Below are 13,118 nucleotides of genomic sequence, written 5' to 3'. Positions count from 1 at the left end.
TTTTTTGATAAAGAGTATTTTGCTTATACAATTATACACTTGAAGGAGAGCATCTGACTGACTAGGTGGTTAATTGTTAGCTTAAATAACAGGTTTCTAAATCCTAATTTTTGACTAATATCTATATCTTAATCTTTGTTGCTAAAATTGATTCAATGTTCTTTAGATACATGATTATTTACAATTGAATTTTATTGAACAGACATAATGTACAATGGAAGTTTTACTGAGAAGCTTAAGCTGCTTTTTAAGCTACATATTCCTCCAGGTAAGAGTTTACCAGTCTTTAATGATGTACAGCAGGAATTTATTCCATTTTAACAAATATAATTACAGATTTTTTTAACAACTAAACTAATTTTCAACATGATATAAGATCGTTGCTTCATTGTGGCCCTCAAATTATATTATGACTACTTTTGCTAATATAGATACAGTGATCTTCTATGGAAGAGATCCTGTGTAACATATGGGCCCACAAGTTTCCTTCCTGTTAGTAGTCAATTTAATGATAAATAGTTTGTATATAAGAATTACATATCATTTGCTTGTTGGTATAATGTTGAATTGTTGTTGTTGTCATTAGAGTGGAAATTAACTTTAGACAAATTGCCAAACTCGCAAAATACTACAAATTATTCAGAAAAATGGGACAAGGCAGCAGGGATATTAAACATTTTAAAAAGGAAGCACAATAAAAGCTATCATGTATTAAGCACTTGCTCTGACAAGTTATTAACTTTACATGCATTTTTTAAATTTAATTCTCACAATATCCCTGAGAGGTGGTATTATCCTTCCAATTTTGATGATAAGGAAACTGAGAGCTGGAAAGATTAAAATTTGCCAAAGATCACATCGCTAATAAATTGCATAGCAAACTGAAGTCTAACTCCAAAGCTCACATTTCTTTATATTCTTCCGTACTACCTCAAAATTACCACACCATTCAGTTTACTTGTTTTTCCCACTGATCTGAAGAGGATGCCTTGCCAAGGCCTGATCCCTACTTTGTGAAAACAGTCTTAGGCTTTAAACTGAAGGAGCATTGCAAAAAGTACCTTTTAACCGAGACTGGGTAATTCACAAAAACAAACAGCACCTCATAATTTGTTTAAAGCTACACCTGGGATCCCTTTTCAGCTTTTCTCAGGATAGCCAGGAAATATTCTTTACCAGACCAACAAGCTAAAGGCCATCTTTAACCCTTCACACACTCAAATCACAAACACAGTATTAAAAGCAAAAGACAAATCACCTAAAAATTTAATTATAAAAGGAGTTTAGAATGTTTAATATTGTCATCAACTATGCTTTTAACAGAGAGATAAAAAATAGGAAGAACATTATTTACCTGTTAAAGCACAGGTAGGAAGTAAACTAAAGCACCCAACTTTCTGTTTTCCTTATTATTGAGGATGTTTTTTTAAATGGCTGAAGTCACATTTTCAGAGATTTCTAAATGCCAGATTTAAACAATTTCAACTTTTAATAGCTCTTGGAAAACAAAACAACAAGTAGGAAAAATAATAGAACTCAAAATGATCAAGTACTTCTTGTATTTACTATATTTTATATATATTACATATATTACAGTATAATTACTATATATTACAGTAGAGTAGAACCACCTCTACCTTTCTTCACTTACATCTTTCTTATACAGAAACTCTTTAACACCCGGTTCCCAGATTTTCCTGACCCATTATGAACCTCATCTCTGCCCCTGGTTGTTAATAAATGTAATTTGGGTTATTTATATGTTTTCAGCTTATACTGAAGTGAAATCTAAGGATACTTCAAAAGGAGATGAACTTTCCAAGGAAGAATTACTTTATTTCAGCCAGCTCCATGGTAAATACCTCTTTAAAACTTTAACTGTTTTGATGATTAGTCACCCATAAAGATCTTGTTGACTTAGATATACTTTACCCAGCTAAAATTGGGCTTCATTTTACCTTATGCTTTTTTTGTATTACCACAGCACTTAGCATGGTCCATAAATGTTTGACCGGTTAACCAAATTGCATTTGGGGACTTTGATTTATGGAATTTCTTGCTTATTGGAGACTCAAAAAAGTATTTTGTTTCTACTTATGTTGCAGAAATTTCTAAAATGTATTAGATCATTTTCATGCCTTGACAAAATACAATAGAATATTTGATGATTAAAGGTCATAGCTATTTTTCAAACAGTGAATACTTATTATAAATCACTGTAGGTGTAGGAGACAGGGATGAGTCTGTCTCCAAGACAAAATTTAAAGTGATATGAGCTTATTTTTGTGTCCTTTAGTTTATTTTCATAAATATTCAATGTCCTATAGAGGGATGAACCCTGATTAATGTATATTTGTGGTTATTATATGTTAAAGTGTTTGAACATTAAGTTTGAAGGGACCTTACAAATCTCTTCCTTTTATAGATAAAGGCAAGTTAAGTCTCTTCCTTTTATAGATAAAGGCACTGAGGCCCAGAGAGAAGTGACTTGTGCAAGGTTTCACAGTGAGTTATTGCCACAGTCAGGGCTTTGTAGCACACTCTTCTGACTTCCAGTATGTGCTTTTTTCCACCTGATAATAAAAGTAATATAACTGTATTTAAAGAAAGTCACAAAGAAGAAAATACTACTCAGAAATAAATACTTAATATTTGGTATACTTCCTTCTAAGATTTTTTAAAATATGGATTTCCCCCCGGTGTTCTTTTTACTGTGAAAGTTTTGGAATATTTTGTCTTCTGATGATAGGTCAAGTCAGCTAAAATTTGTTTGCAGAACTGAATAAAGTAATGTGCTTATTTGTCTATACGAAACATTATTTTACTTTCAAAGAGTATTTGTTAAACATCTTACAGAATGCAATTGCATCTTTTCTTCTAGTTTCCAAGCCTGAAAATGGGAAGGAAGAAGAATCAGCAAAACACAGCCCTGAAAAAGGTACTATGATCTAGGAGTTATCATTTAATTTATTTAGTTATTGTTTATGTAAATAAGGATAGCTACAAAGGGGGAAAAGATGGATTCCTTTTAAAGGCTATTGATGTCTCAGAAATTATAGAAAATATGATAGTAAATGACCCATATTCATTTAATTTTATTATTTTAAAAAGATTTATTTTTAATTTCAAAAGTAATAGGTAATTCTTGGAAAAGAAATTCAGACAGTACATAAGTCCTTTTGCCTTCACTCAACCCTACCCGAAAACATTTTTGCCTATATCCTTTTCAGATCTATTTCTGTGTATACACAACATATGCAGACATCTCTCTTTTTAAAACAAAAATCCATAAGTACTGTTTTATAATTTCCTTTTTTGATTTTGCAATATATCATGGACATCTTTTAATGTCAGTATATTTGTGTCTTAAACTCTTTGAATGAATAAGTAGTGTTTCAAATTTTTGAAAAAGAGCCACTACAGACCACTTCGTTTTGTTTATTTGTTTGTTTGTTTTGAGATGGAGTCTTGCTCTGTCACCCAGGCTGGAGTGCAGTGGCATGATCTTAGCTTACTACAACCTCCGCTTCCCAGATTCAAGTCATTTTCCTGCTTCAGCATTCCGAGTAGCTGGAACTACAGGCACCTGCCACCACACCTGGCTAATTTTCATATTTTTAGTAGAGACAGGGTTTCACCATGTTGGCCAGGCTGGTCTCAAACTCCTGGCCTCAGGTGATCTGCCCGCCTTGGCCTCCCACAGTGGTGGGATTACAGGTGTGAACCGCCGTGCCCAGCCCACTTTGGTACAATATATGCATATTAAGAACATAATATAGAAGCTGTTTTAAACTTAATAATATACATGAGAATGAATACATCAAATTTGCATTATTAAGTCGGGGTGTATTGTTTTAATCTAAATATGTCCTTTCTCCCTCTCTCGCCACATCTTCACTAGTTCCTAACCTTCCCAAAGTAAACGTTTTAGTCTAAACAGAAATGGGAAAAGTATTCTGAGAGCCAGTGGGTAAAATGAAAGGTAATTTCAGATCATTTCCTGGATTAAAAAAAAAATAGACTCTTATATCTCAGTGAAATACCTTTTAATCATAATTATTATTTTTGAAATTTGAGAAAGTATAGTGGGCTGTTCCTTATGAAATGGTTTTACTCCCTTTCTTCAGGCAAAGGGAAAATTGATATTCAAGCATATCTAAGTCAATGGCAAGATGAGCTTTTCAAAAAAGAAGAAAACATTAAGGATTTACCAAGAATGAATCAGGTATAGCATTTTCAAAAAGAAAATTCTAAGTTCTTGCTTTTTTGTATGAATGTGGGTGTAACCTCCAAAATAGCTAACATGCTATTCCCAAAATAGTTAAATAATCTATGTATTATCTAAGTTTCAGATGAGCATGGAAGAGTGGGAAGAAATTTTTTAATGATTTTTTTTTATTTTTAACACTTAAATGTGTCTAGTGTTTCAGAGAATTCTTCTGCTATGACATGCACCTATAGAAAAAATATATATGTAATATATTTCCAACTTTATTGGAAATGTTAATTTATTCAGTAAACATTTGTTTACTGTCTACCAGATACCAAACCCAATGCTAGGTACTGGGAATGATAAATTACTGAGATGGGTCACACCCTGGTTCCTACTGATCTTATATCCGAACATAATCCTCTTTTTCTTATACACTGCCTAATCAAAATATGTTCTTCTTTTTTTAATTAAAATCTGGTTAGTACAGATACGGAGGATCCCAAGAACTTTACCAAAATGAAAACTGTCAAACAACTTCATATTTTTCAGTGGACTGTATCATTTGACAATTGAATAAGTACTTTCTAAAATGAGTCAGTATGATATATTTATTCTAGAATTATTATAAATGAACAGTACTATTGTTTAGGGAAAAATTCTCTCAAAGTGCCTTTTTTCCTCTACTCTCACACCACAACAATAACAATCATCAACATAGAAGAAAACATCTGTGGCCAAATGTGTGGGGGTTTTCCCCACCACCAAGCAGTAGATACCAGCTGAGTGTCCTCCAATTAAATTCCAACACTATCTACCTAGAAATAGTATGAGATCCCACAGGTTGAGTGTTCAGTGCCCAAGACTGCTCCCTCCTTTCCCCCAGTAACAAGTCTGATCTCCTGAACTCCTGGCTGACCAACTTAAAGTTGGGGTTCCCACTATCCCTTCTTTGAGTTTGATTAATTTGCTACAGAGAGACTTACAGAACTCAGAGAAATCCTTATATTTACTGGTTTACTAAGAAGGATATTTTAAAGAATACAGATAAACAGCCTGAAGAAGAGATACATAGGGCGAGGTCTGGAAGGGTCCCAAGCGCAGGAGCTTCTGTCCCCATGGAGTTGGGGTGTGTCACCCTCCCGACATGTGGATGAGTTCTTCTTTACCTTCCTCCTGTCAGCCTCCATGCATTCAGCTATCAGAAGCTCCCTGAACCCAGTTCTCTTGGGTTTTTATGGAAGCTTCATGATGTCAGCATTTCTTCCCCCAAGGATATGAGGTACAACCCTTTCTAGGGAGGGTTTAAGACCAACTATCAGAAAGCTACTCAGGAGGCTGAGGTAGGAGAATCACTTGAACCTGGGAGGTGGTGGTTGCAATGAGCCGAGATTGCACCATTGCACTCCAGCCTGGGCGACAAGAGTGAAACTCTGTCAAAAAGAAGGAAGGGGAGGGGAGGAGAGAGGGAGGGGAGGAGGAGGGAAAAGGGAGGGAAGGGAAGGGGAAGGGAGGGAAGGAGGGAGGAAGGGAGGGAGGAAGGAAGGGGGGAGGGAGGAAGGAAGGGGGGAGGGAGGAAGGAAGGGGAGAGGGAGGAAGGAAAGGGGGAGAGAGGGAGGAAGGAAAGGAAAGGAAGAAGGAAGGAAGGAAGGAAAGAAAGAAGGAAGGAAGAAAGGAAGGTTGGAAGAAGATTAGAGTGGGGAGAAGATTCTGTTTTCTGACGCCTGCCCCTGTGGCCTAATACACCCAACATTATAAGACAATACTGTAACAAAGGACTATGGGAGTTGTGAACTAGGAACCCAGAAAAATATATTATATATATATTTATATTTATATAGGAACACTAAAACTGTAGATTAATTAAGAAAGAAAAATGTTACAATATATTATCATGAAGTGTATCTTTTGTATATGATTTTTATTTACAAGTAAACTTTTCTGGTAGGATGATTGACTTGTAGAATTCTTATGTTGGAATTGCTTTTGTAAATTGACAGGTATCTTCTAGGAATATCTATGGATCATCAAGGTGCAATTAGCAGGCAAACCCGTTTATCTGTCAACTTAGGCCCCACTTCAGCCTTTAAAGAGAAACATGTCCAAATGGGTTCCTTGGACTGGGCACGGTGGCTTATGTTTTTTCTATCCCAGCACTTTGGGAGGCCAAGGTGGGAGGTTTGCTTGAGTCCAGGAGGTCGAGGTTGCAGTGAGCTGTGGTTGTGCTACTGCACTCCAGTCTGGGTGACAGAGCAAGACTCTGTCTCAAAAAAAAAAAAAAAAGTGTTACTTGGAGTCACCTTGTACTACTAGATAGTCCCAAAACTTATTCTTCCTTAAATTTTCTTTTTTATTTTTGAGACAGAGTCTGGCTCTCTCTCCCAGTCTGGACTGGAGTGCAGTGGCACGATCTCGGCTCACTGCAAGCTCCGTCTCCAGGGTTCACACCATTCTTCTGCCTCAGCCTCCCGAGTAGCTGGGACTGTAGGCGCCCACCACCACGCCCGGCTAATTTTTTGTATTTTTTTAGTAGAGACAGGGTTTCACCATATTAGCCAGGATGGTCTCGATCTCCTGACCTTGTGATCCACCCACCTTCTGGCTGAGCTACCCACTCCAGCCATTTCGGATTAAGTGGAACTCATTTTTAATTGTTACAATTGGTTAATGAATGAATGATTTATGTGTAGGGAAATACGGTGTAACCATAATAGGTCCTTTACCTGATGTACACAGCAAGTCAGTAAACCGAGACATTAGGTTGCAGCAGAGAAAGAGGTTTGATTGTAGGGTTGCTGAATAAGATAAGAGGAGGCCTCAAATCCCTCTCCTCGAGGAGTTTGAGACTAGGGTTTTTAAGGGGTTTGGAGTGGGCCATAGTGTGGAGATCATTGGTCGAAGAATGCAGGGTGTAATCATTGGACAGGGAGATGAAGAAACTATTCTCATGCTGGTTTTGTTCTTCTGTCGGGGTCTTCAAACTGGTTTGCATCAGCTATTTTGCTGGAATTCAGGATTAAACTTCTTAATTCTTAAACAAAAGCCTTATGATTCTAATGTCAGTGACTTTTCATTACATGGAAGCAGGTCCAAGTACAGCCTAATTTATGCATAATTATAACTATATTTCTGTCCAGAATTCTTGTTCACCCTGTGAGGACAGCTCCAAAGGGACTTTGCCTAATTAGAAGTACCACCTGGCCAGCACAGTGGCTCATGCCTGTAATCTGAGTGCTTTGGGAGGCTAAAGTGGGAGAGGATCACTTGAGGCCAGGAGTTTGAGATCAGGCCAGGAGTTTGAGATCAGCCCAGGCAACATAGTGAGATCCTGTCTCTACAAAAAGTGTGAAAATTAGCTAGGCATGGTGGCATGTGCCTATAGTCCTAGCTACTTGAGAAGCTGAGGTGTGAGGATCACTTGAGCCCAGAAGTTGGAAGCTGCAGTGAGCTATGATGGCACCACTGTACTCAAGCCTGGACAACACAGCAAGACCTTGTCTAGGAAAAAAAAAAATAGCACCTAACATTTAAGTAATGCTGGCAGGCAAACAGTCCAGGAATTAGTCTGGATAAAATGTACTGCTATTAGGCAATAAGTGAGAGCATCTAAATGAAATTTCCTTCCATGCTTCATACTCATCTTTTTTTTAAGATGGAGCTTCTCTCTTGTTGCCCAGGCCGGAGTGCGATGGCATGATCTCGGCTGACTGCAACCTCTGCCTTCACGGTTCAGGCAATTCTTCTGCCTCAGCCTCCCAAGTAGCTGGGATTACAGGCGCCTGCCACCACGCCCAGCTGATTTTTTGTATTTTTTAGTAGAGACGAGGTTTCATCATGTTGGCCAGGCTGGTCTCGAACTCCTGACCTCAGGTGATCCACCTGCCTCGGCCTCCCAAAGTGCTGGGATTACAGGCGTGTGCCACCACGCTTGGCCCATACTCAACTTTCTAGAACCAAGATTTATTTTGGGATTAATCACCAGTTCTTATAATTTCTAGGGTGAAGCTTCTATGGTACAAATCCTATATAGGAGACTATTCACTTCTAAGTTCTCTTTATATTTGCTAAGTCTAATATTCAAATGTGATATTTTCAACTTGTGTCTTCTAGTCTCAGTTTATTCAGTTTTCAAAGACCCTCTATAACTTATTTCATGAGGACCCTGAAGAAGAATCATTATATCAAGCCATTGCTGTTGTAACCAGCCTTTTACTCAGGATGGAAGAAGTTGGAAGGAAACTACATAGCCCTACATCATCAGCCAAAGGATTCTCTGGTACTGTCTGTGCTTCTGGAGGACCCAGTGAGGAAAAAACAGGGAGCCAGTGGTCATTTGCATTTGAACAGATTCTTGCATCGCTGTTGAATGAACCAGCATTGGTGAGGTTTTTTGAGAAACCCATAGATGTAAAAGCCAAGCTGGAAAATGCAAAAATTTCTCAGTTAAGGTCTAGAACCAAGATGTAAATCCCTAGGAATTGCCTATCATAGACCACCAGTTTACTAAGATTCCTGTAGCTGTCAGCTTGATTCCTGTGAGTAGGGCTCAGGGATTTATCTTGTTAAAAATGTGTCTGAAGGCCAAAATATATATCCAGAAGCACAATGCATCATTCCTTTGTTGTTGATAATGGGCTTTGTTAGCACTTTTTTTAAAAAACAAAAAACAAACAAAAACAAACCACATTTGTTATCTCAAATTTTGATGATATTCTCAAATACAAATATACTTTTTTATATTTCACAATATATGCAATATCAGGGGAATATGCTAAATGTTACCACCAGAGGGCACAAGCATATCACTTTTAGTAAGGAAATTACTAGCTTGTGTTGCTATTTACATATGAATTACTGATGATTTTGAAAAGACAGTGTTATGCTTGGGTGTTAGTGAGGCTGATATGTCATGTCAATCAATAAACCCTACTTTCCAAATTTTCTAGAAGATTACCATTTGGGGCCCTTGTTTTCAAGTTATCTAACTGAAATATTATTAACTTTTTAAAGTTAATCTCATTCAGTCTTCTAGTAATAAATGGTTTTTTAAGTACCTTCTACAGTCTTCCTACCTGAGGGGTTCAGAGGCTGCTGACTCACACTGCTAACTCTGTTACTGATAAAAGCAAATCAATAACTCTAAATTCTGGGCCGATATTAAGAAAAAAACAATATTGGATTTGGATTTAAGCTGGATAAAACCAGCCTTCTGAGAAGGGCTAAGAAATGGTTCAATTAAATGTATAGGTCTTAAGAAATCACTAGAAATTCTGGGCACTACTGTTTGTGGCATTTGTCTCAGAGTAGCTTATGACTGCTTTGGTTCTAGCTGTAGATTTTGGATTTTCACCAGTCATGTGTTAATTTACATTAGATAGTAAAGAATGGCTACACTAAGACTGAATTATCTTATAGTCTGGCAAGCACATAAAGTATACTTGTATGTAATGATTGCCAGGGAAACAGAATTGCTGACATCAGTCTAAAAAGTTTTGACTGTCCAATTTAGATGTGTAATTTCTATATACTTTATGCTGCTTGTATTTCAATCATTACACAGACAGTCCATTTGGAGATAATGGGCTTTGTTAGCACTTAAAAAAAAAAAAAACAGCAAACCACATTTGTCCACTGTCCTGTGCTATTCCTACCAGGGGCAATTTATTAATCAATTGACTTAGGAAATTGGGGGAGAAATCATTCATTGGAGCGTCTTTCTTTACAAAAGACGTTGGTTATAAGCTCTTTGACTTTTCTAGATGTGAAACCATGAAAGGGCAGACCTCCTTCAGAGTGACTCAAGAGGTCTCCCTTTCTTGGAGGGAGTTGGTACAGTCAGCCTTTGGGAAGAATCCACTGTGAACAAAGCTCAACACATGGGGCTTCATCGCCCATAGAATATGTTATTTTCAAAGAAGTTCAAGAATTTTCAAGTTGAGCCTTTGAAAATTCCATAAATTGGTTTTAGCTAAACACTTACCAGTAGTATCTTTAAAATGATTTAATAAACCTTGTCTTTTCAAGGAAATTACCACTTAAAGAGATAGTTGGTAAATAAACATCTATGCCTTTTCTCAGAAATGATTTGCTGAACTATGTCCATGTTTTAGAGCTTAGTTAATAGTTTATATGGAAACTACTATACATCTGCTATTATGCAATGATTGTTAAATTACACTGAAGTAGCTCCAGAAAGACACATGTATACAAGGCACTATTGTACACACTTTGTTGAATATTTTGTCAGTTGTATTTACAAAGAAAGGTACTTTCTTAAGAGCATATGTTATTAATATTTGATATGATTTTAAAGTCAGAACAGTACAGATTACTGAGTATATTTTAGCCTCGATTAATTAAAATTCAATACTGAAAGAGATTTTTTGAGTTGCAAAATTTTATAAATGCAAAGCAAAAAGAAAACATTTATTTTCTGAGTCTGCAGGAGAAACAAACTAAACATTATAGATTTTTATAGCTGCTATCTTGTTAACCAAACAGGCTGTTCATAATATTAAAAATCTTATGTAGTTGTGTTAAACTGAACCAGTTCATTATACCTTATACATTAAATTAAATATGTTATAAGGTGGCTTTACTTGTCTTTATAAAAATAAATATTATATCTACTAAACATGAAAAATGGTTTACTTAAAAAGATTGATATTGTTTATCATGATACCTTTTTTTCCTTTTTCTTTTCTTTTCTATCTTCTTCTTCTTTTTTTTTTTTTTTTTTTGTCTTTTTATTGAGACAGGTCTCATTCTGTCACCCAGACAGACAGCTCTCATTCTGTCACCCAGATTGGAGTGCAGTACAGCCTTGATCTCTCAGGCTCATGCAATCCTCATATCTCAGCCTCCCAAGTAGCTGAGACCACAGACACACACCACCATGCCTGGCTAATTTTTTTTTTTTTTTTTTTTTTGGTAGAGATGTGGTCTCCCTATGTAGCCCAGGCTGTTCTCAAACTCCGAGGCTCAAGCAATCCTACCACCCCAGCCTCCCAAAGTGTGAACTACAGGTGTGAGTCACCATGTTAAGCCTTTTTTTTTCTTTTTCTAAATTTCAGTTCACACAGAACTATGATATATTTTTACTTACACTTAACTCAGATATCACTTGAGGACTTCCCTCTTGTATCAGAATTCAATTGCAGAGAACTAGTTCACTCTAGTTAGTTTAGTCAGGAAAAGATTGATTACTGGATATCAAGTGGCTTACATAATTACCAAGAGGATAGACTAACTTGAGCTTTCAAGAACAACTTCCAAAGACACACCACTATCAGGCCACCAAGGGAATTGCTAACTCTTCAGTGATAAGGACACTGCTACTTCCTTTGCTGTCATAAAAAGCCATCACTACTGCTGCTACCTCAGGAACCATGCTTCAACTGCTGTGATTTACACTAGCAAAATAGATGACAGGCACCCTGCCTCTCATCACCCACAAACTCATGACTAAATTGCAATAGAACAGCCAAACATCTTCACAACTATGTTTAACAGCAGAAATGGCAGAAACATAGCCAACACCTCACTCCTGTCATTCAAGTCTCACATGTGTGCATCTGATTAGCCTCTAATAAATCCAGAATCCTAGTTGCAGAGGAATCTGGGAAATTTAGCTTTTTAGCCTCTACAGTATAGAAAGGCAAACTAAGAGAGTGGAAAGCAAATTGAACAGTATGTTTGTTTTCTATTGTTGCATAACTAATTCCAGCACACATTTATTATCTCACCATTTCAGTGGGTCAGGACTCTGGGCTCAACTTATCTCGACCTTCTGCTTAGGATCTCACAAGGCTGCAACCAAAGTGTCAGCCAAGATGGTTCTCATGTGAAGGATCATGTAAGGAATAATCCACTTCCAGGTTCACTCAGGCTGTTGGCAGAATTCATTTCCTTGTGGTTTCCGGTCTGGGGCAACAGCTTCTTGCTGGTAGTCACTTGGCAGCCACCATCAGCTTCTAGAGGCTTCAGTCAGTTCCTAACAGCTGCCCTCACCTTCTGTGAACAGTTCTCTGCCACATCGGCTTCCCCCAAAATGGCCACTTACTTTATCAAGCCAGCAAGGGAAGTCTCTAGAGCAAATCTGCTAGCAAGACAGTGTCTTCTATAATGTAACATAATTACAGCCATGACATCCTATCCCCTTCACCATGTTCTGTTGGTTAAAGGCAAATCACAGGTCCTGCGCACACTCAAGGGGAGAGGAGCAAGATTGATGCATGTGACACTGGGGCCCTGTAGCTCCGGTCCCTAAAGGCAAGGCAGATTATTCCAGTAACTACATTCCTAGGCATATAACCATCAAAAGAAGCACATTTTATCCTATCTCTCACATTATGCTGCAGTTTCCACTTCTGCCATCAGAACTACATATTTCTCCCATCCCAGAAACATCAAGCAATGTATTTCCCAGCTCCTAATTCTACTTGTCTTCCTTTTGCAGGTAATACCATTTCTTTATGACTACTTTTAAGGTCTTGATCTTTCTAGTGTTCCACAGTTTCCTATGATTTATCCAGCTTTAAAAAAAATCCTGTTTGAGATAAATGATTAAATTTTGATAATTGAATATCATTTTCTAAGACCTCTCTACCTTCGGCATAGTCCAAACAGGCAAGTTAAAGGAGGGTATGATAGAAATCACCCCCACCTGCCATACACACACGTTCTTCAAATCTTTGGTACACACTCATCTCTGTGATTTCCCTAGACAGACCCAACTAATTCTACTTGGCCCTTTCTACCACAAAAAGTTCTTACTACACTGATCAGGGAGCAGATGTAGTATATCTATCAGTTGCTGATTGTGGCTATTTCAAGTTGTGCATTCATGAACCAGGAAATAGCTATATAATATATTTGCAAATACACTAGATCCATTGTAGACTGATTC

General features: G+C 37.2%; 1 protein-coding gene across 1 annotated transcript in view; it reads left to right on the top strand.

Moving 5' to 3' along the window:
• The window catches only part of LOC105490434 (TBC1 domain family member 8B), a 65,558-nt gene extending 55,730 nt beyond the window's left edge, over nucleotides 1-9,828 (top strand). Inside the window, exons 17-21 of the mRNA XM_011756034.3 lie at nucleotides 203-268; nucleotides 1,771-1,854; nucleotides 2,882-2,938; nucleotides 4,128-4,225; nucleotides 8,321-9,828. Of these exons, the coding sequence (XP_011754336.1) occupies nucleotides 203-268; nucleotides 1,771-1,854; nucleotides 2,882-2,938; nucleotides 4,128-4,225; nucleotides 8,321-8,677 (662 nt within the window). The 3' untranslated portion in view covers nucleotides 8,678-9,828. The remainder of the gene's footprint in view (nucleotides 1-202; nucleotides 269-1,770; nucleotides 1,855-2,881; nucleotides 2,939-4,127; nucleotides 4,226-8,320) is intronic.
• The last annotated feature ends 3,290 nt before the right edge of the window (nucleotides 9,829-13,118 follow it).

This window comes from Macaca nemestrina, chromosome X, assembly GCF_043159975.1.
Source record: "Macaca nemestrina isolate mMacNem1 chromosome X, mMacNem.hap1, whole genome shotgun sequence".
Taxonomy (NCBI): domain Eukaryota; kingdom Metazoa; phylum Chordata; class Mammalia; order Primates; family Cercopithecidae; genus Macaca; species Macaca nemestrina.
The sequence above is the reverse complement of the archived record's forward strand: the minus strand, read 5'-3'. Positions and strand labels throughout refer to the sequence as shown.